This window comes from Rhincodon typus, chromosome 20 (genome assembly GCF_021869965.1).
Source record: "Rhincodon typus isolate 14 chromosome 20, sRhiTyp1.1, whole genome shotgun sequence".
NCBI classification, from domain to species: Eukaryota; Metazoa; Chordata; class Chondrichthyes; order Orectolobiformes; family Rhincodontidae; genus Rhincodon; species Rhincodon typus.
The window spans coordinates 1,563,546-1,586,047 of NC_063351.1; the positions used below are offsets into that span (position 1 = coordinate 1,563,546).

At 43.8% G+C, this 22,502-nt stretch overlaps 1 protein-coding gene across 1 annotated transcript in view; it reads left to right on the forward strand.

The window, feature by feature from the left end:
- Positions 1-22,502, forward strand: part of dna2 (DNA replication helicase/nuclease 2) — a 102,224-nt gene that overhangs the window by 5,596 nt on the left and 74,126 nt on the right. Inside the window, exons 2-6 of the mRNA XM_048609149.1 lie at positions 16,851-16,906; positions 17,166-17,339; positions 17,765-17,948; positions 20,145-20,293; positions 22,207-22,338. Coding sequence (XP_048465106.1) covers positions 16,851-16,906; positions 17,166-17,339; positions 17,765-17,948; positions 20,145-20,293; positions 22,207-22,338 — 695 coding nt within the window. The remainder of the gene's footprint in view (positions 1-16,850; positions 16,907-17,165; positions 17,340-17,764; positions 17,949-20,144; positions 20,294-22,206; positions 22,339-22,502) is intronic.

A 22,502-nucleotide genomic window follows, 5' to 3' on the forward strand; every position in this document is an offset into this window, starting at 1 on the left:
CAGGCCAAGCAGCATCAGAGGAGCAGGAAAGCTGACGTTTCGGGTCTAGACCCTTCTTCAGAAAATTTTCTGAAGGAGGTTCTAGACCTGAAACGTCAGCTTTCCTGCTCCTCTGATGCTGCTTGGCCTGCTGTGTTCATCCAGCTCTACACCTTGTTATCTCAGGTGTAAAATTCAGTTCCTGCCATCATTATATTGACTGTAACAGGTATTAGACAAAATTTCTCCTGTCTCTAGATTACAATTTGCTTCCCACCTCTACCATTGCTCCAAGTCCATTTTGGAGCTTGGCAAATCATCTATAACAAATCTAGAAGCCATAGTTTGTTGTCTCAGAGACCATACTTTAAAGTGTTAAAAATAAACCATTTAAAGCGGAGGACCTCAGAAAAGTTAGGATTTGACTCAATCTCACCTCTCAAGTTTGTTGCAATCCAGTGTCATTATTTTGAACCAGATAATGCAGCTTTTTCATGTACTGTTCATGTTTTCAACTTATCGTGGTCCTCACTCTTTCTGAAATCTACCTGGTATACTTTCCAAGGTTGACTGTCATCCTTTGGATTCCAGGATAATGCTCAAACTATTGGTAGCATCCTCATCTCCACCACCTCCCTGAATGGGGTATGAGGGGGGCAAAGGTTTTCCAGTGTATACATGAACTTCCTTTGCCCCACGTTCTCAATTCATGAATGTAGCACAGGGATTCCATTGCCAATTACTGTCCAGTGCCTTTTGCAGCCACATACGTTACCACTGTCCACCAGGAAGGTGTTGATTCTAATTAGCTTCCTCCATTATTTGCCTGGATTGCCTGGCTTATTTTACTGTTATTGCACTAATTATTCTGTTGGCAATAATGTGGGATGCTGCCTCAGATGATCACAGCCTTGTTGATTCATTACCTCATTGTGTTCCTGAATACTTTGCCTATTCTGTTTGTTCTTACAATAGCTTCTATTTCTAGTCATTCTGTCAACCCTCACTCTTAAGCTGGTTCTCCTTATGTCCCTGCTTTTGGCTTTTTTTAAAAGTCTATTGTTTGTAGTTCCACATTGCCAATGCAATTCTTGCTTTATTCTCTGTGATTTTTATATTTTATACTTTTGGTTCTGATTTTATTAAAATCTGAAATTGAATGTACTGTACGTGCTTTTCACATATACAATGGACCAGCATTTTTTAATGATAGTAGGAACTGCAGATTGCTGGAGAATCTGAGATAGCAAGGTGTAGAGCTGGATGAACACAGCAGGCCGAGCAGGAAGGCTGATGTTTCGGGCCTAGACCATTCTTCAGGAATGGGGGAAGGGAAGGGGGTTCTGAAATAAATAGGGAGAGAGGGGGAGGCGGATAGAAGATGGATAGAGGAGAAGATAGGTGGAGAGGAGACAGACAGGTCAAAGAGGCAGGGATGGAGCCAGTAAAGGTGAGTGTAAGGTGGGGAGGTAGGGAGGACGGACAGGTCAAGGGGGCGGGATGAGGTTAGTAGGTAGGAGATGGGGGTGGGGCTTGAGGTGGGAGGAAGGACAGGTTAGGGAGGTGGGGACGAGCTGGGCTGGTTTTGGGATGCGGTAGGGGGAGGGGAGATTTTGAAGCAGTGCCACAACGATGCCACCCGAAGGTTGCAGGAACAGCAACTCTTATTCCGCTTGGGAACCCTGCAGCCCAATGGTATCAATGTGGACTTCACAAGCTTCAAAATCTCCCCTCCCTCTACCGCATCCCAAAACCAGCCCAGTTCGTCCCCGCCTCCCTAACCTGTCCTTCCTCCCACCTATCCCCACCTCCCACCTCAAGCCCCACCCCCATCTCCTACCTACTAACCTCATCCCGCCCCCTTGACCTGTCCGTCCTCCCTGGACTGACCTACCTCCTCCCTAACTCCCACTTGCATTCACCTTTACTGGCTCCATCCCTGCCTCTTTGACCTGTCTGTCTCCTCTCCACTTATCTTCTCCTCTATCCATCTTCTATCCGCCTCCCCCTCTCTCCCTATTTATTTCAGAACCCCCTTCGCTCCCCCATTTCTGAAGAAGAGTCTAGGCCCGAACCGTCAGCCTTCCTGCTCCTCTGATGCTGCTTGGCCTGCTGTGTTCATCCAGCTCTACACCTTGCTATCTCAGCATTTTTTAATATTCAGTTTGATTTAAATGGTTTATTTTTAACACTTTAAAGTTATGTAGTTACTAACTCAATACAGATAAATGTATGTTTGTCTTCTAATGATCATTTGATGGTTGTGCTTGGCAATCCCATAATTAATACCACTTATCAGTGTAAGACATTTGTTATTCGTTGCAAATTTACAAGTAATGTCAGTTGTTTACAATGTTCTTTTATGGTGGAGTCTTTTACAATGTTATTGAACTTCCCTTCCCAATAGGTTGATGACTGCAGCTGATTTCTGCTAAATCCCTGATGATTTTTTTTGTTGAGGTCAACTTATGACCCATTAGGGAGGATGTTTCTGGACAATTGTCTTAGTTTCCCACGTACAGATATCCCAATTTCCACGTGTAGCTTACTTTGAAAATCCTATCCCTAATACCACAAAAGCCATGCTTTTCAGAGGCTCTGTCCCAGTTTATCACTTTTTTGTGAATAACATAGAGGTGAGATTGAGTCAAATCCTAACTTTTCTGAGGTCCTCTGCTTTCTTGTAGGGGTTGTTTCTCATTTGGATCTATGTTTTTATGAAATGTGAAAGCTATGGTGCCTTTGTCTGTTGCCTTTCACCTTGTAGCTGATTCATATCTAACCTTGGTTCCCTCTTTCAGACAGCAGCAAGCTTTTGCCTCCGTTTTCTTTGTTTTTAACTTCCCTACAAATTTACATTGTTCAGCGGTTTATGGATACTTGAAACAAACGTTGAGAACTGTGTAAGAAAGTCCTAACTTGAACAGCATTGTCTTTACTTATAGTTTGAATGCGTCAAACAGGTTCCAGGATGCTTAACCCAATCCTAATTATTTCAAAGACCATTTCTCTGTGGCGTTTATGTCAGTGTCTTGCTGATTTCAACGTTGTCCCATTTACTGAGGCACATCAACTATTCTGTCATGCTGTTGTTGGAAACCCATTCTTAAGTGCAAAATTCATCATACGTTCCTGCATGCTAGTTTCTTCACATACAATAAATCACATTTGAGCACACATTGACACAGTGGTATCCCAGTATCATGTCTCTCTGTGTTCAATAGGAAATTTTATTTGGCTTTCAGGTGGTCTTATCAAAATAAACATTGGATGTCTTGAAGGCATTTATCATCTTCTCCTGTATGATCCAGTTACTAATATTAAATGCAAGGAGTCTGCTGAAAAATGCAGATGAATTGAAGGCGCAAATTGAGGACAGTGCTTTCGATGTAGTGTACATGGGCTTCAATAAGGCTTTTGATAAGGACCTACAACAAAACAGGGTATTCTTTGAAGTTTGCATCACATAACAGGATGGTGCAAAAGGCATTTGCCATGCTTGCCTTCATTGCTCAGTCCTTCGTGAGTAAAGAAGTTCAGAAGTCATTTTGAGGTTGTACAGGACATTGGTGAGGCCCCCTATGGAATACTGTATCCAGTTCTGGTCACCCAGTTATAGAAAGGATATTATGAAGCTGGAGAGGGTTCGGAAGACATTTACCAGGATGTTGCTGGATAATGGAAGATTTATGTTATAAAGAAAGGCTGGGACTTGTTTTCACTGGAACGTAGGAGGTTGAGAGGTGACCTTATAGAAGTTTATAAAATAATGAGGAGTATAGATAGGATTAATGGTAAATGTCTTTTCCCAAGGATGGGGAAATTTCAAGACTGAGGGCACATTTTAAGGTGAGAGAAGAGAGCTTTAAAAAAGATGAGGGGCAGATTTTTTACACACTGGTTCGTGTGTGGAATGAATTTGCTGTGGATGTGGGTTCAGTTACAACGTTTAAAAGATATTTGGATGAGTACATGAGTAGTAAAGGTTTAGAGGGAAATGGAATAGGAGCAGGCAGTTAGAACTAGTTTAGTTTGGGATTATGTTCAGCATGGACTGGTTGGACTGAAGGGTCTGTGTCTGTGCTGTATGACTCTGACTCCAAGAGCCAATGGGATCAGGGTCTAGGCCCGAAACGTCAGCCTTCCTGCTCCTCTGATTCTGCTTGGCCTGCTGTGTTCATCCAGCTCTACACCTTGTTATCTCAGATTCTCCAGCATCTGCAGTTCCTACTATCTCGGGATCTAAGGAATTTGATTTGATTTATTTATTGTCATGTGTACCTAAGTACAATGAAAAGCTTTGTTTGTGAGCAGTACAGGCAAATCATAGTAAGCAAAGACATACAGATCATAGGATGGAAAAAATGCTTGGACAGAATAAGGCATACAGGTTACACTGCACAGGACATGCAGTAGACAAGATCAACATTAACAAGATCAACATTAACAAGATCAGCATTATTTGAGGCTAGAGACTCCACTCATCAGTCTAAAATCAGCAGGGAAGGAGCTGTTCTTGAACCTGCTGATGCATGTGTTCAAGCTTCTGTATCCCCTGTCTGTTGGGAGAGCTTGTAGGAGAACATTACCGGGGTGGGATGGATCTTTGATGTTGGCAGCCTGTCTGCAGCAACGAGATGTATAAATGGTGTCCATGGATGGGAGATTGGCTTCTGTGATGGTCTGGGCTGTGCACACAACCATCAGTAGTTTCTAATGGTCCTGGGCAGAGTAGTTGCCGTACCAGGCCGTTATGCACCCAGACAGTACGCTTTCTGTGGTGTGTCTGTGGAAGTTCGTGAGGGTCCTTATGGATGTGCCAAATTTCCTGAGGAAGTAGAAGCAGTATTGTGCGTTCTTGACTGTTGCATCTACTTGGGAAGTCCAGGACAGGTTGTCGGTTATGATCACTCCTAGGAACTCGACGCTCTCAACCTCCGGTCTGTTGATGTAGATGGGGGCATGTTCTCCTCCTTTCTTTCTGAAGTCCATGATAAGTTCTTTAGTTTTGCCGACATTGAGAGAGAAGTTGGTATCATTGCACCATGTCACCAAGTCCTTTATCTCCTTCCTGTATTCTCACTCATTGTTGTTTTGAGATCCGTCCTACATGGTGGTGTCATCAGCAAACTTGTGGATGGCATTTGTTCAGAATTTGGCAAACACAGTTGTGGGTGTACAGGGAATACAGCGGGGGACTGAGAATGCGTCCTAGGGGGGCTCCAGTGTTGAGTGTTATTGTTGAATGGTGCAGTTGTCTATCTTTACTGATTACAGCCTATGGGTCAGGAAGCTGAGGATCCAGTTGCAGAGGGCAGAGCCGAGACCTAGGTCTCGGATCAATCTGGAGGGGTAATGTTATCGAAGGCAGATCTGTAGTCGATGAGCAGGAGTCTGATGTAGGTGTTCTTGTTGTCCAGACATTCCAGGGATGAGAGATAACAAGCTGTAGAGCTTGATGAACACAGCAGGCCAAGCAGCATCAGAGGAGCAGGAAGGCTGATGTTTCGGGAGATGAGTGCAGGGCTACAGAAATGGCATCACTGTGTACCTATTACATCGGTAGGCAAATTGTAGGGGATGAAGGAAGGCTGGGAGACTAGAGTTGATGTGAGTCATGACCAGCTTCTCTAAGCAGTTCATGATTCTTGAGATCAGAGCCACTGGGCAGTAGTCATTAAGGCACGTTATATGTGCTTTCTTAGATACTGGGATGATGATGATCGTCTTGAAGCAGATGGGGACTTTGGCTTGTAGGAGGGAGAGGTTGAAGATGTCAGTGAATACCTCTGCCAGCTGGCCCACACAGGATCTAAGTGCATGGCTGGGGATTCTGTCTGCACTCGTTGCTTTCCTTGGGTTGACTCCCAGGAAGACTGATCTGACGTCTGCAGTGGTGACAGAGGGAACAGGTGTGTGCAGGGCAGGTGATATGGCACTGCTGGCATTCTGTTCAAACCAAGCATAGAAAGCATCGAGCACATCGGGGAAGGATGTGTCTTTGTCCGCTATCTCGCTCTGCTTCATTTTGTATCCCGGCTTCATTTTGTATCCCGTTATGTTGTTTAGGCCTTGCCACAGGTGGCTGGAGTCAGTAAGGTTAGATTGGGCTTCTGACTTGGTCCAGTACTGCCTCTTGATATCTCTGAAGGGTTTATGGAGGTCTTAAATGAATTTTTTGTAAATGTCTGGCTCATCCGACTTGAATGCTGCAAGCCTGGTCTTTGGCAGGGTGTTTGTAGCAATGTAAATTTCATCCAGGGCATTCTTCACATCTGCATGGAGTGGTATGTAGACTGCTGTCAGGCTGACGGAGGTGAACTTGTGTGGCAGGTAGTAAGGGTGGCATTTTGCTGTGAGGTATTCTAAGTCTGGGGGTCAATGACTTACCAGGGTCGCCACATTCTGAGCACCAGGAGGTGTTGATCAGGAAGTATACCCGGGGGCAAATTTGGCAAATAAAATCCATAATTGGTTGAGCGGTAGAAAGCGGATGATGATGGTTGAGGAGTGTTTTTTGTGACTGGAAGTCTCTGTCCAGTGGGGTCCCACTGGTGTCAGAGTTTGGACCCTTGCTTTGGGTAGGAGAATTGGTCGTTAAGTTTGCAGAAGATGCAAAAATTGGTTAGGTGATAACGAGTGAAGAAAATAGTCTTAGAATACAGGAGGATATAGATGGGCAAGTCAGCTGGGCTGATCGGTGTCAAATGAAATTCAATCTGGATAAATGTGATTTGATGCAATTGGGCTGGACAAACAAGGCAAGGAAGTAAATCATAAATGGTAGGACTGTGGAAGACACTGAGGATCAGAGAGATCCTGGTATGCATGGTCCCTTAAGTTATCACAACAGTTGAATAAAGTGGTTAAGAAGGCATAAAATGTTCAGACTTAAAGAGCAAGTAGGTTGTGATGGCACTGTTTTAGCCACGGCTAAAGTATTGTGTGCAGTTCTGGAATCCACATTATAGGAGGGATTGATAACACTGGAGAGAGTGCAGAGGAGATTTACCAGAATGTTGCCAGGGATGGAGAGTTTCAGTTATGAGAATAGATTGGACAGATTGGGGTTGTATTCTTTAGAAGAGCAGAGATTAAGAAGGGACATGATTGAGATATATAAAATTATAAAGGGTGTAGACAGAAAGAGAAGTAGTTCCCTTTCAGGGAAGGATCAATGACCGGGGGTATAGATTTATTGTAAGGGGCAGAAGGTTTAAAGATGATGTAAGGAAAAACTTTCACCCAGCGGATGGTGGGAACCTGGAACTCATCGCCTATAAGGGTGGGAGAGGCAGAAATTCTCATAACATTTAAGTAGTATTTAGGTGTGCACATGTGATGCTAAGGCATAGATGGTCAAGTGCTGGAAATTGGGATTCAAATTATTAAGTGGTTGCTTTTGACCAGCACAGACACAATGAGCCTAAGGGCATTTTTCTGTGCTGTATATCTCAATGACTTGGCCTAACCACAGCCTGACAATCAATCACTCAATGACACTCTCTTCAATAAGACTATCAACATTACTAATGTTAACTGCACATTCCCTACAAGAAATTCCATCAAAACCAGTATAGTTTGGAGAGTATAGTCCAGGTGATGTATTCCAATTTTTTTCAGTTGTAATTTATCTGTTTTCATCTTATAACTTCAGTTGCTTTCATTATTTTACAGTAACCAGATTTTTTGTGATTGAAAGATAAATATTTCTGTGAAATAACGTCATGGGGTTTATTATTACCACCTAATAGTACAGAGAGGGTATGCTTTAATGTTGAATCTCCATGATGGCACTTCTGAAAGTGCAGCATTTCCTCAGCAATACCCAGGAATGTCAGCCTTCATTTTTGTAGTTTGGTAAACAAATCTTTGTAAAGTTAAGACTATGAGATATACGTGCAGAAGTAAGCCATTCGGCCAGAGTCTGCTTGGCAATTCAATGAGATCATGGCTAATCTGATCATCCTCAACTCAAATTTCCTGCTTTTATCATATCTCTCTTGATTCCCTTGCTGATTAAAAATCTGTCTCAGCCTTGAAAATGCTTAACCCAGCCGCTGCAGCCCACTGCATTAAAGAACTCTCTATATACTCACTACCCTGGAAGAACATAGAACATAGAACATTACAGCGCAGTACAGGCCCTTCGGCCCTCGATGTTGCGCCGACCTGTGAAACTAATCTGAAGCCCATCTAACCTAAACTATTCCATTATCATCCATATGTTTATCCAATGACCATTTAAATGCCCTTAAAGTTGGTGACTCTACTACTTTTGCAGGCAGGGCATTCCACGCCCTTACTACTGTCTGAGTAAAGAACCTACCTCTGACATCTGTCCTATATCTATCACCCCTCAATTTAAAGCTATGTCCCCTCGTGCTAGCCATCACCATCCGAGGAAAAAGGCTCCCACTGTCCACCCTATCTAATCCTCTGATCGTCTTGTATGTCTCTATCAAGTCACCTCTTAACCTTCTTCTCTCTAACGAAAACAGCCTCAAGACCCTCAGCCTTTCCTCATAAGACCTTCCCTCCATACCAGGCAACATCCTGGTAAATCTCCTCTGCACCCTTTCCAATGCTTCCACATCCTTCCTATAATGCGGTGACCAGAACTGTACGCAATACTCCAAGTGCGGCTGCACCAGAGTTTTGTACAGCTGCAACATGACCTCATGGCTCCGAAACTCAATCTCTCTACCAATAAAACCTAACATACCGTACGCCTTCTTAACAATGCTATCAACCTGAGTGGCAACTTTCAGTGATCTATGCACATAGACACCGAGATCTCTCTGCTCATCCACACTACCAAGAATCTTACCATTAGCCCAGTACTCTGTATTCCTGTTACTCCTTCCAAAGTGAATCACCTCACACTTTTCTGCATTAAACTCCATTTGCCACCTCTCAGCCCAGCTCTGCAGCTTATCTATGTCGCTCTGTAACCTGCAACATCCTTCCGCACTATCCACAATGACTTTGGTGTCATCCGCAAATTTACTAACCCATCCTTCTACGCCCTCATCCAGGTCATTTATAAAAATGACAAACAGCAGTGGCCCCAAAACAGATCCTTGAGGTACACCACTAGTAACTGAACTCCAGGATGAACATTTCCCATCAACCACCACCCTCTGTCTTCTTACAGCTAGCCAATTTCTGATCCAAACCGCTAAATCACCCTCAATCCCATGCCTCCGTATTTTCTGCAATAGCCTACCATGGGGAACCTTATCAAACGCTTTCTCCTCATTTCTGTCTTAAATGGGTGACACCTTAGTCTGGACTCTCCCATAAGGGGAAACAACTTCTTCACATCTACTCTGCCAAGGCCCCCCAAGATCTTGTATACTTCAAGAAGCTCCATTACGTACAGGCCCAGGATTGGGTAAGATGGCGGCAGAGTAAGACGCTTCAGCCGGAGCTTATCTGCTCGTAAGCTCCTTTTCCTCTTTTTTTCTTTTTTTTTGAATTCTTTCCTCCTTTTTTCCTTCCCCCCCCCCCCCCCCCCCCCAAACAACTTTTAATTTCTTATCGTACCCTGCCTGGAGGGAATGGAGAGCGGAGTCCGAGACCAGCCTGGCGCAGGAGACAAATTGCGCTGGAGTGAGAGCCGAGCGAGTGCGGGTCAAGTCCTGGAAGCGAGTTGTGGCTGGAGTGGGAGCAGACCGAGCGTAGGCCGAGTCCCTGAAGCAAGTTGTGGCTGGAGTGGGAGCAGAGCGAGTTTGAGCCAAGCTGGAAGCTGAGTTGGAGCGGGAGCAGAGTTAGCCCAGGCCAGCTGGGGGTCGAGTCCTGGATGGAGGCCAAAGTGTGGAGGCAGCAAGGCCTTGTGTTCTGGAACCCGGCAAGCACAGACTCAGTGGAAAAGGACTATAACTTGAATACTTTGAAGGCAATTTTTATTCTCATTCTGACTCTATAATTAGTATGTGTAATATCTTTGGATGTAGCCCATCAGGAACGTGGACTTACTGGTCTTTTGCCTATTAGTTTCCCAATACCTTTTCTCTAGTGATTGTTATTTGTATTTATTTCCTCTCCTCCTTTTGTTCCTTGATTATTTAATATTTTTGGAATGCTGTTAATGTCTTTTACTGTGAAGACTGGTGCAAAGTATTTATTCAACTCTTCGGCCCATTCTTGGTCCCCATTATAATTTCACCAGCCTCTTTCTTAAGTGGCCTAAACTCACTTCTTCGTAGAGGCCTACAGCACAAAAAAAGGCCCTTTGGTCTATCAAGTCCATGTTAGTCAAAGACAACCACCTAACTATTCTAATCACGTTTTGCAGCACTTGGCCCATTGCCTTGAATGCCTGAGCATTTCAAGAGTACATCTCAATACTTAAATGTTATGAGGGTTTATGCCTTTACCACTCTTACAGGCAATGAGGTCTAGATTCTCACCACCGTCTAGATGATAAAATAACTTTTCCTACATCCCTTCCAAACCTTCTGCCCTTATCTTAAATCTATGCACTTGGTCATTGATCCTTCCATCAAGTGGAAGAGTTTCTTCCTGTTTCTTTTTTTTCTTTGTACATTTAAAATGGTCTTGTCCATCTTGATATTACTTGCAAGTTCACCCTCAAAGTTTATCTCCTCTCTATTTATTATTTTATTGGTGTTTTATTTTTAAAAGTTTCCCAATCCTCCTGGCTTACCAGTAATCGTTGACACACATTATTTTCTTTCAATTTGATGCTATCTTTAGCTTCCGTGGTTAGCTATGGTTGGCTTATCCTCTTCCTAGCATCATTTTTTTTCTCGCTGAGATACATCTTTGGTTTGATCCATTAACAATTTTCCAAAATGTCTGCTATTGTTCCTTGTCTTTGCTGCTAAACCCCCTTCCCAGTCCACTCCAGCCAGCTCTGCCATCAATTATATTTATTACCTTTATTTAAATTATTTCTGACCCAAATTTCTTCCCTCAAGCAGAATGCTAAATTCTACGATGTTATAGTCACCCTTTCCTAAGTGATCTTTTGCTCTAAGATGATGTATTAAATCTGCCTCATTATAAATCACCAGATCCAAAATAACCTGATCCTTTGGGTCCACAACATTTTGTTCTAGAAACTGTCCTGAACACAGACTATGAATTCCTCCTCTTACCTACCTTTGCATATCTCATGTTCCCAATCTACATAAAGATTAAAGTCACCTGTGATTAGTTTACTGCAATTTTTACATGCCCTCGTTACCTCCTGATTTGTTCTCAGTCCTGCTTTATAGCTACTGTTAGTGGAACCTATAGACTACTCCTGCACAGGCTATCTTTCCATTGTTATTTCTTGCTCCACTCATGTAGATTCTGCATCTTCTGATCCAAGATCATTTCTTGCTATTGTACTTATTTCATTCCATACTAGAAGTGCTACCCCACCACCCTACTTGTCCACTTCAAAAGTCACATACCCTTAAATACTTAGTTTGCAGTTTTGATCTTCTTGTAACTATGGAATGGCTAAGAAATCATGCCCACTAAATTATACCTATTTACTGCTGATTTTTGTGTTTTTGCATTGCCCTTTCCTGTCTCAAGGGCAAAGAGGGCAGAACCATAGCCACCAGCTTGAAAGCAATCATCCAGGCTTTTTAGAGTATACAGTGAAATCTTGCAGACTTTCAATAGTAGAAAATAATTTTTCTTATTCTCCTCTAGCCCTCTAATCATAATCTAATTTACCCATACGTCTGTAATCATGGTTGCTCTATCATCTTGTGTGGCCATAATTTGCATAATTGCCAAACAAAGACACTTTGGTTGCAGGTGCATAGTTCCTTCAAGGTGGAGTCGCAGGTAGACAGGATAGTGAATAAGGTGTTTGGTATGCATGCCTTTATTGGTCAGTGCATTGAGTAGAGGAGTTGGGAGGTCATGTTGCGGTGGTACAGGACCTTGGTTAGGGCACTTTTGGAATACTGCGTTCAATTCTGGTCTCCCCGCTATAGGAAAGATGTTAAATTTGAAAGGATGCAGAAGAGATTTACGAGGATATTGCCAGGGCTGGAGGTTCTGAGCTGAATAGGCTAGGGCTATTTTCTCTGGAGCATTAGAGGTTGAGGGGTGACCTTATAGACTTTATGAAATCATGAAGGGTATGGATAAGGTGAATAGTCAAGGTCTTTTCCCCATGGTAGGGGAGTCTAAAATCAGAAGGCACAGGTTTAAGGTGAAAGGGGAAAGATATAAAAGGGACCTCAGGCGTAGCTTTTTAATGCAAAGGCTGGTTTGTATATGGAAAAAGCTACCAGAGGAAGTGGTAGAAGCTGGTACAATTACAGCATTTAAAAGACATTGGATATGGACCAAATGGGACTATTTTAATTTGGAATATCTGATGGGCATGGTCGAGTTGGACCAAAGGGCTAGTTTCTGTGCTGTATTTTGTCCTTGGAGTCTTTGTATCATTTAATTTACTCCTCAGGATATTGAGAAATAGTTGAGCATGTGGGTGAGGACGTATATGAAATTGGAAAAGTTCATTGATTTCTCTTCCAATTTCCACCTTGCCCTCATTTTTCAGCTGATCTATCTCTGACTCCTCCATTCCCTTCCTCGACATCTCTGTTTCCATTTCTGGGGATAGACTGGGCACATGTATCCACTATAAACCCACTGACTCCTACAGCTGCCTGTACTATAAATCCTCGCACCCTGCTTCCTGTGATGACTTCATTCCATTCTTCCAGTTCCTCCATCTCTGTCGCATATGTTCTGATGAGGCCAGCTTTGACAAGGGAGACTCCAAAAGGTCCACCTTCTTCCTCAACCGAGGATTCCCCAGAACATTGTCGACAGGGCCCTCAGCCAAGTCCGATCCATCTTCCGCCCTCACTCTTTCTGTTCTCTCCCACAACAGTGATTGAGTTCCCCTTGTCCTGCCAGTATCCACATCCAGAAGATCATCAGCCACCATTTCTGCTACCTCCAGTGAGATGCTGTCACCAGGCACATATTCCCTTCCCCCACCGCCTCCCTTGTCTGCCTATCGCAGGGACTGTTTGCATCGGGACACCCTGGTCCACTCTTCCTTCATTCCCAATACCCTCCCACAGCCCCACGGCACCTTCTCCCACAACCACTGGTGTAAGTGGACAGGCGTTATTTCCTCCTTTCTCCGTGTCCAAGAGCCCAAACATCCTTCCAAGTGAAGCAGCACTTCACCTGCACTTCACACAATCTAGTCTGTGCATTCGCTGCTCACAATGTGGTCTTCTTTACATTGGGGAAATGAAGCATAGACTGGGTGACCGCTCGGCAGAACATGTACGTTCTGCCCTTCAAAAATGACCCTAAGCTTCCAGTTGTCTGCCATTTTAACACACCAGCCTGTGTCCTGGCCAACATCTCTGTCTCAGGCCTGCTGCAGTGTTCCAGTGAAGCTGGATGCAGCCTGGAAGAACAACACCGCCTTTTCTGCTTGGGGACTCTGCAGCCCTCCAGACTCTAATATGAAGTTCAGTAATTTTAGGGCTTGAACTCTTCCATGTTCTAGCCTCCTACCCCTCACACCTGGCCTTGTCATCACATAGTCTACCATTATGCATTACCTATTGTTAGCGACCTGCAATCCCCATTAACAGTTGTTCACCCTTCTAGCCAGATCGTTATCTACTCTTTTGTCTTTCCAATTGCTCTTCTCTTTATTTGGGCTCTATCTCCACCTATCGCTTACTCCTTAGCCCCTCCCCCTACCCTATCTTCTGCATATAAACCTACATTTTTACTGGCTGCCATCAATTCTGAATAAGGGTCACTGGACCCGAAATGTTAACTCTGATTTCTCTCTACAGATGCTGCCAAACCTCCTGAGCTTTTCCAGCAATTTGGGTTTTTGTTTCTGATTTACAGCATCCGCAATTCTTTGGTTTTTATTCATGTTTAAGACTTGTGCTCTAGAACTGGACCTGATGATGTGGTAAATTGCTTAGGAAAACTGGACAAATCCACCCATCTAGTTCAGAATAGAATAATAATTTATGGTCACGTGTATTCTTACAGAAGAAAATAGTGAAATGTTTTAAAAGTCACCATGGCATGATGCCTGTATTAATGACAGAAGTCACAGAAGAAAAAAGTAAAAAAAAAAAAATTGAGAGTTCATCTTGGATCAAGTTCAGTTCAGGGAAAAATTAAGACAATGAATGCTAGAATTCCTGGAAGCTGCCATCAGAGAAGATCTGCACATTGATGAGACCTCTGTGCTGGGACAAGATCACCAAATGTGGAAACCACCACGTCAAACCAAGCCAAGTCTGTTCCTCCAGGACAAGGCCACCACAGTGGGGGACCACCACTCCCGGCTAGAATACAAGACCTTCACAAATGGGGACAGGCCAAGATTGCCATTGCCACTGCCAAAGAAGACCTCTACACCAACGGGACCTTCACGTTGGGACAGCACCGCCAAACCTGGACACTGCCACAATGGGAGACCAATGCGTCAGGCCAAAACCACCACGTTGGGCTAGAAACCTCCTCCTTGCAGGGCCCAGGCTGGGAGAAGATGCCTTCTGCCAAAGAAGTTGAGAAAGATAAGATAATAAATGGGAACGTTAAGAAAAAGCAGAGAAAGATAAATAAAGTAAAATGCAGACACAGTGGACAAGTTCTGGGCCCCTTAGATAGCAAGTTACCCACCCATTTAGTCTATTGTCAATCATAGTAATGGAAGGTGCGGTGGTATTGTAGAATCCCTACACTGTGGAAGCAGGCCATTTCAGCCCAGCGAGTCATATCACCTCTCTGAAGAGCATCCCACCCAGACCCAGACCCCGACCCCCTATCCTTTCCCTGTCACCTTGCATTTCCCATTGATAGCCCATCTAGTCTACACATCCCTGGATGCTATGGGCAATTTAGCATGGCCAATCTACCTAACCTTCACATCTTTGGCCTGTGGGAGGAAACCATGCAGACACAGGGACGTCCAGTTCCTATACACCTGCATTCTCATACAGATGGCCTAAAGGCCCTCCGCTTCTTCCTGTCCCGCAGGCCCGACCAGTCCCCCTCCACTGACACCCTCATCCGCTTAGCCAAACTCATCCTCACCCTCAACAACTTCTCTTTCAATTCCCCCCATTTCCTACAGACCAAGGGGGTGGCCATGGGTACCCGCATGGGCCCAAGCTATGCCTGCCTCTTTGTAGGTTACGTGGAACAATCCCTCTTCCTTACCTACACTGGCCCTAAACCCCACCTCTTCCTCCGTTACATTGACTGTATCGGCACCGCCTTGTGCTCCCACGAGGAGCTCGAACAGTTCATCCACTTCACCAACACCTTCCACCCCAACCTTAACTTCACCTGGACCACCTCTAATACCTCTCTCTCCTTCCTGGACCCCTCTGTCTCCATCTCCGGCAACCACCTAGAAACCAATATCCATTTCAAGCCACCAACTCCCACAGCTACCTAGAATACACCTCCTCCCACCCACCTTCCTGCAAAAATGCCATCCCCTATTCCCAATTCCTTCGCCTCCGCCGCATCTGCTCCCCATCTCAGATGTCCTCGTTTTTCAAGGACCGCAACTTACCCCCCTATAGTGGTCAAGAATGCCCTCGACCATGTCTCCTGCATTTCCCGCAACTCATCCCTCACACCCCCTGCCCGCAATAACAACCAAAACAGAATCCCCCTTGTCCTCACGTACCACCCCACCAACCTCCGGATCCAACGCGTCATCCTCCGACACTTCCGCCATCTGCAATCCGACCCCACCACCAAAGACATTTTTCCCTCCCCACCTTTATCTGCTTTCCAGAGGGACCACTCTCTCCGTGACTCCCTTATCTGCTCCACACTCCCCTCCAGCCCCACCACACCCGGCACTTTTCCCTGCAACCGCAGGAAGTGCTACACCTGCCCCTACACCTCCCCCCTCACCCCCATCCCAGGCCCCAAGAAGACTTTCCACATCAAGCAGATGTTCACCTGCACATCTGCTAATGTGGTATACTGCATCCGCTGTTCCTGTTGTGGCCGCCTTTACACTGGGGAAACCAAGCGGAGGCTCGGGGACCGCTTTGCAGAACACGTACGCTCGGTTTGCACTAAACAACTGCACCTCCCAGTCGCGAACCATTTCAACTCCCCCTCCCATTCCTCAGACGACATGTCCATCCTGGGCTTCCTGCAGTGCCACAACGATGCTACCTGAAGGTTGCAGGAACAGCAACTCGTATTCCGCTTGGGAACCCTGCAGCCCAATGGTATCAATGTGGACTTCACAAGCTTCAAAATCTCCCCTCCCCCTACCGCATCCCAAAACCAGCCCAGCTCGTCCCCGCCTCCCACCTCAAGCCCCACCCCCATCTCCTACCTACTAACCTCATCCCGCCCCCTTGACCTGTCCGTCCTCCCTGGACTGACCTATCTCCTCCCTACCTCCCCACCTACACTCACCTTTACTGGCTCCATCCCCGCCTCTTTGACCTGTCTGTCTCCTCTCCACCTATCTTCTCCTCTATCCATCTTCTATCCGCCTCCCCCTCTCTCCCTATTTATTTCAGAAACCCCTTCCCCTCCCCCATTTCTGAAGAAGGGTCTAGGCCCGAATCGTCAGCCTTCCTGCTCCTCTGATGCTGCTTGGCCTGCTGTGTTCATCCAGCTCTACACCTTGTTATCTCAGACACAGGGAGAATGTGCCAACTCCCAAGTGTGGAGTTGAATCCCTGATGCTGTGAGGCAGCAGTCCTAACCACTGAGCCACCGTGCCACTCAAGCCATAATTTCTTTACATGAAAGAGTGCTACTGTTGCATGATGGAGGTGTGTTTGTATAGGGCTTGTGGACTTCTATGAAACTTCTCATCTATTTGGTGTATTATTCCCCCTTTGCTTCTAAAGGCATTAATTTTTGGGGTGCTGCTGAGACTTGAGTATGTTGTCATAACTTGGACAGGGTATGTGTGACTTATCACAGGTTACTGGATATTGATTTAGAATGGTAGCATGGTATTCCTAGCCCAGAGTTTTTGGAGTAACCTCTGAATGGCCTTGCATTTCAGGGCTAAAACTTGGATCCTGGTGTTCTTCTTGTCTAAGTACACTGTACGATGTATTTACTCAGGTCATTGGAAAAACAGTTTTATGATGACTGCGTGGCTTTTCACTCGTATAATTAAAATTGTACATGATTGTCCTCTTTATTTCCATCTTCAGTGAGAAGTGTTTAAATGCTGCTGCAAGTGTGTGCAAAGGTCGGTACCAAGTGGTATTGGTGAATGAAGTCCTCAGTCCTAGTGCTGATCGAGAAAAACACTTGACAATCACAGCGAGCCAAACGGGCACTGACGGCTGCAGCAACACCCAGCAATGTGTTCTGAAGGATGACTGGTAAGGAGCTAAGGCTTTTTTACCGTCTCCTGTACGTGCAGATTTTCTGTGTCCATGCGCAGTGGCTTCATGCCCATATCCCATCTTAACTCTCTAATCTTCTGTGTGTAACAACACTCCTCTTATCAAGGGTTCTTGAGCATTGTTGAGTTTAACTATTCTATTATTGTCCATGCCCTTAGCTGCCTAGGTCCTAAGCTGTGGAATTCCCTCCATTAACCTCTTGGTCTTGTACCTGACTCTCTCTTTTTTTCTTTAAGGTGCTCCTTAAAATTTAGCTTTTTAATCAACCCAATTTCCCTAATATTAACTCAAATAACTTTGTTTTGTATGAAGTACCTTCTCACAGTGTATCATATTAAAACGTCTATATAATGTTCTTGAGTGAATTTAGATGCATTTTAACAAACTCTTATCCTTTTCAGGGACACTGTTGAGGTCAAAGTCGGGGATACGGTCTATGTCGAAGGAGAGAAGTCTTCTGATACCTTTGTAGTAAGCAGGGAAAAGGGGTACCTGATTGTGAGCCCAGATCACCTTATTTCTGGGACTAGTGTTGCAAACAGCATCCGTTGCATGCGTAAGGCTGTGTTGAATGAGAGATTTAAGGTGAGATTTGTAAATCATATTCGTTTGAGGGAGTGTGCAATAAGCTTTGAGCCCCGTTAAACAGGGCATTGGTGTGATCACATTTGAAGTACTGTGTATAGAACTGGTCTTTTAATTCATGGAAGGATGTAAATGCATTGGAAGTAGTTCAGAGAAGTTTCACCTGACTTAATACCTGAAATGAGCAGGTTGTCTTATGAGGAAAGGTTGGAGAGCTAGGCTTTTATCCACAGAGTTTAGAAAAGTAAGAGATGACTTGATGGAAACATGCAATATCATGAGGAGCAGCATTCCTGCCAATTTATTTTGCCCTTCTGCATAGACCTCCAGGGTCTGTATGCGACAGTGACTTCTGGAATTGGACGTCACTGCTGGAAATGGCACTTGGACCTTGGGAGTATCTGTGTGCATGTGGGCAACAAGGAGGAAAACACAGAGTAGGTGTTGAGAAGGTATTTCCTCTTAATTTACAAGCCAGTGGTTATAATTGAGATGGGGCAAAATTTCAACTCTTCCTAAAAGAGAGTTGGAAGCAGAGATTTTTCTTTAAGGTAGGGATAAATAGATTCTTGTTAAGCAAGGAAGTGGAAAGTTATTTGGGCCAGGCAGGAATATGGATTTATGGTTACGATCAGATTAGCTATGATCTTGTTTATGGTAAAGTTGGCTTAAGGAGCTCCTGCTCCTCCGTCATATGTTCATATGTCCCATTACTGCCATTATGTGCTTTTCATACATGTCCAGCAGACACCTTGATTCCAGACCTTGGGTACTAACCCAGTTTCTTGAAATTCCCTGTATTTGGAATCCTGCCTGTTTGTATAAATTCCCCAATCTCTCAACCTTCAGAAAGTACCCATTCGTATAAATTCCCAACGCAAGGATGGTGTCCTGCTTAAATTATGATCCTAGCTATGTTAATGGAGAAGTCTGATCCCAGCATATAAAACATTATTTAATTTGTTTTTCGTTTAACCATGTGGCTTCTCATTGAAGCATGAGTATACGATGCTGCAGATTTTGCTTTATCAACAAAAGGGAATACTGACAAGTTTCTGAAATCGCCACTCTTAAAATACTTGTCAGTATTCCTGTATCCAGCAGCTCAATAAGTTTGTCTCTTGTGACTTTAACTTTTAATGTCGAGCTGCTGATTGCTTATTCCTGGTACTCTCATTAACCCTTCTCTCCAAGGTAATCTAATTCACTAAATCTGTCGTTCCCTTCTCAGGAACTCTGCTGTTCATCCTGTTCTAAGGTCTTCTGAGAACTTTTAAAAAATCTATCAAAAATTAAAAGTGAAACTCAAAGTTGCTCAGTTATGGGCATTCTCCTTAAGTTTAAACAACAGATTCCAGATGCTAGTAAACCTTTGCAGCCTCATTATTTAACATGCTAAGTCACAAACAATCTAAAATAAACAAAAGTTCATTAGTGCACAAATCCATTCACTCTACAGCTAGGCTTTAAAAGCTGTTTTCAAAAGAAATCAGCATGGTTATGGAGATAATTGCAGGTTAACCATTAACTTCAGACATACAGACCATCCATCTGTTGCTAACGAAAAAAGACCCGTACCCATCCCAAATATAATGAAAAATTATACACTCAAGTCCCACAGTTTACATCATAATATGAATTTCTATCTGACGACCTTCCAATACTATATGAAGTTTATATTAATTTCACATTCATCCAGCCCTCTCATGTTGCAAATTATAATTATTAATAATGAAGCAGGACATGCCCTGGAGAGAATGGAGAGCAGCTGATGTGTGTTAGAGCAAATACCTAAAGGCTGGTTTTCCCCAGGAAGGGGAGACAGCAGACTGGAGTTTGTATTGAACTAAGAAATGCAAATAAACAGTGGAAGACAGACTCCTGCGTCCTGATTGGCATTTAACATTGGCTACTGTTCCTGTTCCTATAAATTTTTCACTGTTCTGAGATTTGTTTTCTCCCTGCATTGTCTTGATTGCTGTGGTGAGTTTAGCATCATAACTCACTCTAGATTGAACAGTTGTAAGGTCAGTAATGGAACTGTATATTCTAAGTTACGCACAGTTTGAACTCTGAATGTTTCATTGTGTTGTCACATCTGAAGGTGTTGTGCTGACCAACTGGTGTGGTGCTTTGAATAATGGACCTTTGTGCATTTTTTGATTAATATCTTCATTCCTTGCTTTTGTTTTGAAGGCCTGTGAAAAGGGAACGCAACAGATGTTAGTTGGCACTTTGGTTCATGAGATCTTTCAAAAAGCAGCAATGAGCAACAGATTTACTCAGAATGCATTGGAAGAAGTGGCCTCTCAAACAGTATATTCCCAAAAGTACTTGGGAGAGATGTAAGCAATGTTTGTCTAATTTCTTTTAATATTAGTGGAAATGTTTTGAGCTGTTAAGCTTAAGTATAGTTTCTATATCTGGGGCCTTGAGATGTGAAGCTCAGCTTCCATTCCTGGCTAAGTGGATGAGGATATTGCTTCAGCTAATGGACCAAGAAGTCACAGTTTGATTTCTCGTTTATTGAACTACTGTCAACTATGGCACCAGGTAAGTTGTTACATGTGTGCTCATCCCTGTGGTGAGGGAGAGAAAATGACCTGGGCTCCTCCTTGATTGTTAGGTGAGCCCCAGATAGCAGAACAAATGAATTGTGAGTCCCCTACCACAATTAAAGAGCATCTATTCCTCAGTATCTAGTATTGGGCCACAGTGGCTGACACTATGGAACTGTTCTCCTACAAGTCCGTGCTTTGCAAAAAAATTGTGATAACTTGCATTGAAATAAAACATTGTCACATCCTTGGGATAGTCGATGAATTTCTTTTTGAGTGTGGGCATTCTTGAATTAATTTGAACTGAATCATTTATTGTCGCAGAGGGCTGAAGCATTGCATCCATCTTCAGCCAGAAGTGCAGAGTGGGTGGTCCATTTTAGTCTCCTCCTGATCTCCTCAGTGTCACAGATGCCAGTCGTCAGCCAATTATGATTTATTCCGCATGATATCAAGAAATGACTGAAGGCACAGGATACTACAAAAGCTGAGTCCTGACAACGTTGCAGCAATAGTACTGCACACTTATGCAGCAGAACTAGATGATCCCTGGCCAAGATACGCTAGTACTGCAACAACTCTGGTATCTACCTGATAATATGGTAAATTGCTGAAGTATGTAATGTCTACAAAAACGTGAATGAATAGAAACATATCTTCATAGCATGTTGCTTGACTTTAGAAGCTAGCAGAATAGGCCAGGTTTTCACTGCTGAACAACTTTATTAAAACCCAAGAGGCTGACTAAACCACGAATGACACTAAATGAAAAATAAATAGCTTGAACTGTTTTGATCAAGTGTAAGAGAAGAGCTTAGAAAGAGATGGTAGCGGTTTTTTGGTAGGGTATTCCAAATAATGGTAGGTAGGAACTGGAAGGGGGACAGGCAGATTTAAGAAAGGGTATAGTTAAGAAGGAGACTATTCTTCAGGATGTTTTTGGTTAGCGTAATGTGATTGTCAAAGCCATGATGGGGTTGGATAGGTTGGTGCAAATCAACGAGCATAGGTGCCAGTGGATGAGATATGGAAAGCAGAGTTTTGAATGAACTGAACGATGTGGAGGTTATGAAGTTGATCAGGAACACATTCGAATAGCCATGCTTGCTGGTAAAGATATGTCTCATTTACTGATTTATAATTTTTCTTGTCCACGTTAGCTTCCTAGATTATCTAGTCTTGCTAATGGTTTCAAATTGAAGGAGTCTAATTTGATCAAGACAGGTTGAGAAATATTTTCTAAACCCACGCGAATATTAGACTATTTAAGCAAAGGCAAAGCACAGAAATAATGGCCAAATAATCAATTTTTGTGCTGTATAGATTTCTGGAAGGATTTAGTGGCTTTAGGTGTGTTTTATCTGATAATTCAAATGCTTTGAAATTCCTGTGGTGAGCATCATGCATGCCATTCACAGTTGTTGTTGATGCAGTTGGTGGTCCAATGAGTACTGCTTCATGATCTGTTTGCAGGTTAATATTCACTGCAGATTCTGGCTTTGTTTTGGTAATGGGTGAAGCTTTAATATTCTCTGGGTCAGAGCAGTTCGGGAGTGGCCTCCACTGGGTCAAGGCAATTAGATATCCAGACCCGAATTAATGCGTCTCTTTCTCCCTTGGGGATACTCACTGGATTAATTCACTGAGCTATGAGGGACATCTTTGGTCTGATGTGATCTTGAGCTGTTTTTGAAATGCAGGTACAGTTTGAATCTGAGTCAAGCGGATATGATGCAAGCAGTACGCGATTACCTCCCATCGTTAGTGACCTGGGCTCAAGATTTCATGGATAATTCTGCTCAGTCCGGCATACAGCAATTGCAGCTGAAACTGTACGTAGTGTTCCACATCTATTAAACATGGTATATAGGGGTTGGTACATTAAGTAAGCGCAATACATGCAATCGAAATTAAATTATGCAGGATCATTCTGTCCAAATGGTCTCTGGTGTTCATACACTCACCTTGTTGCCCAGGATCTTGTGTCTGTTTAACT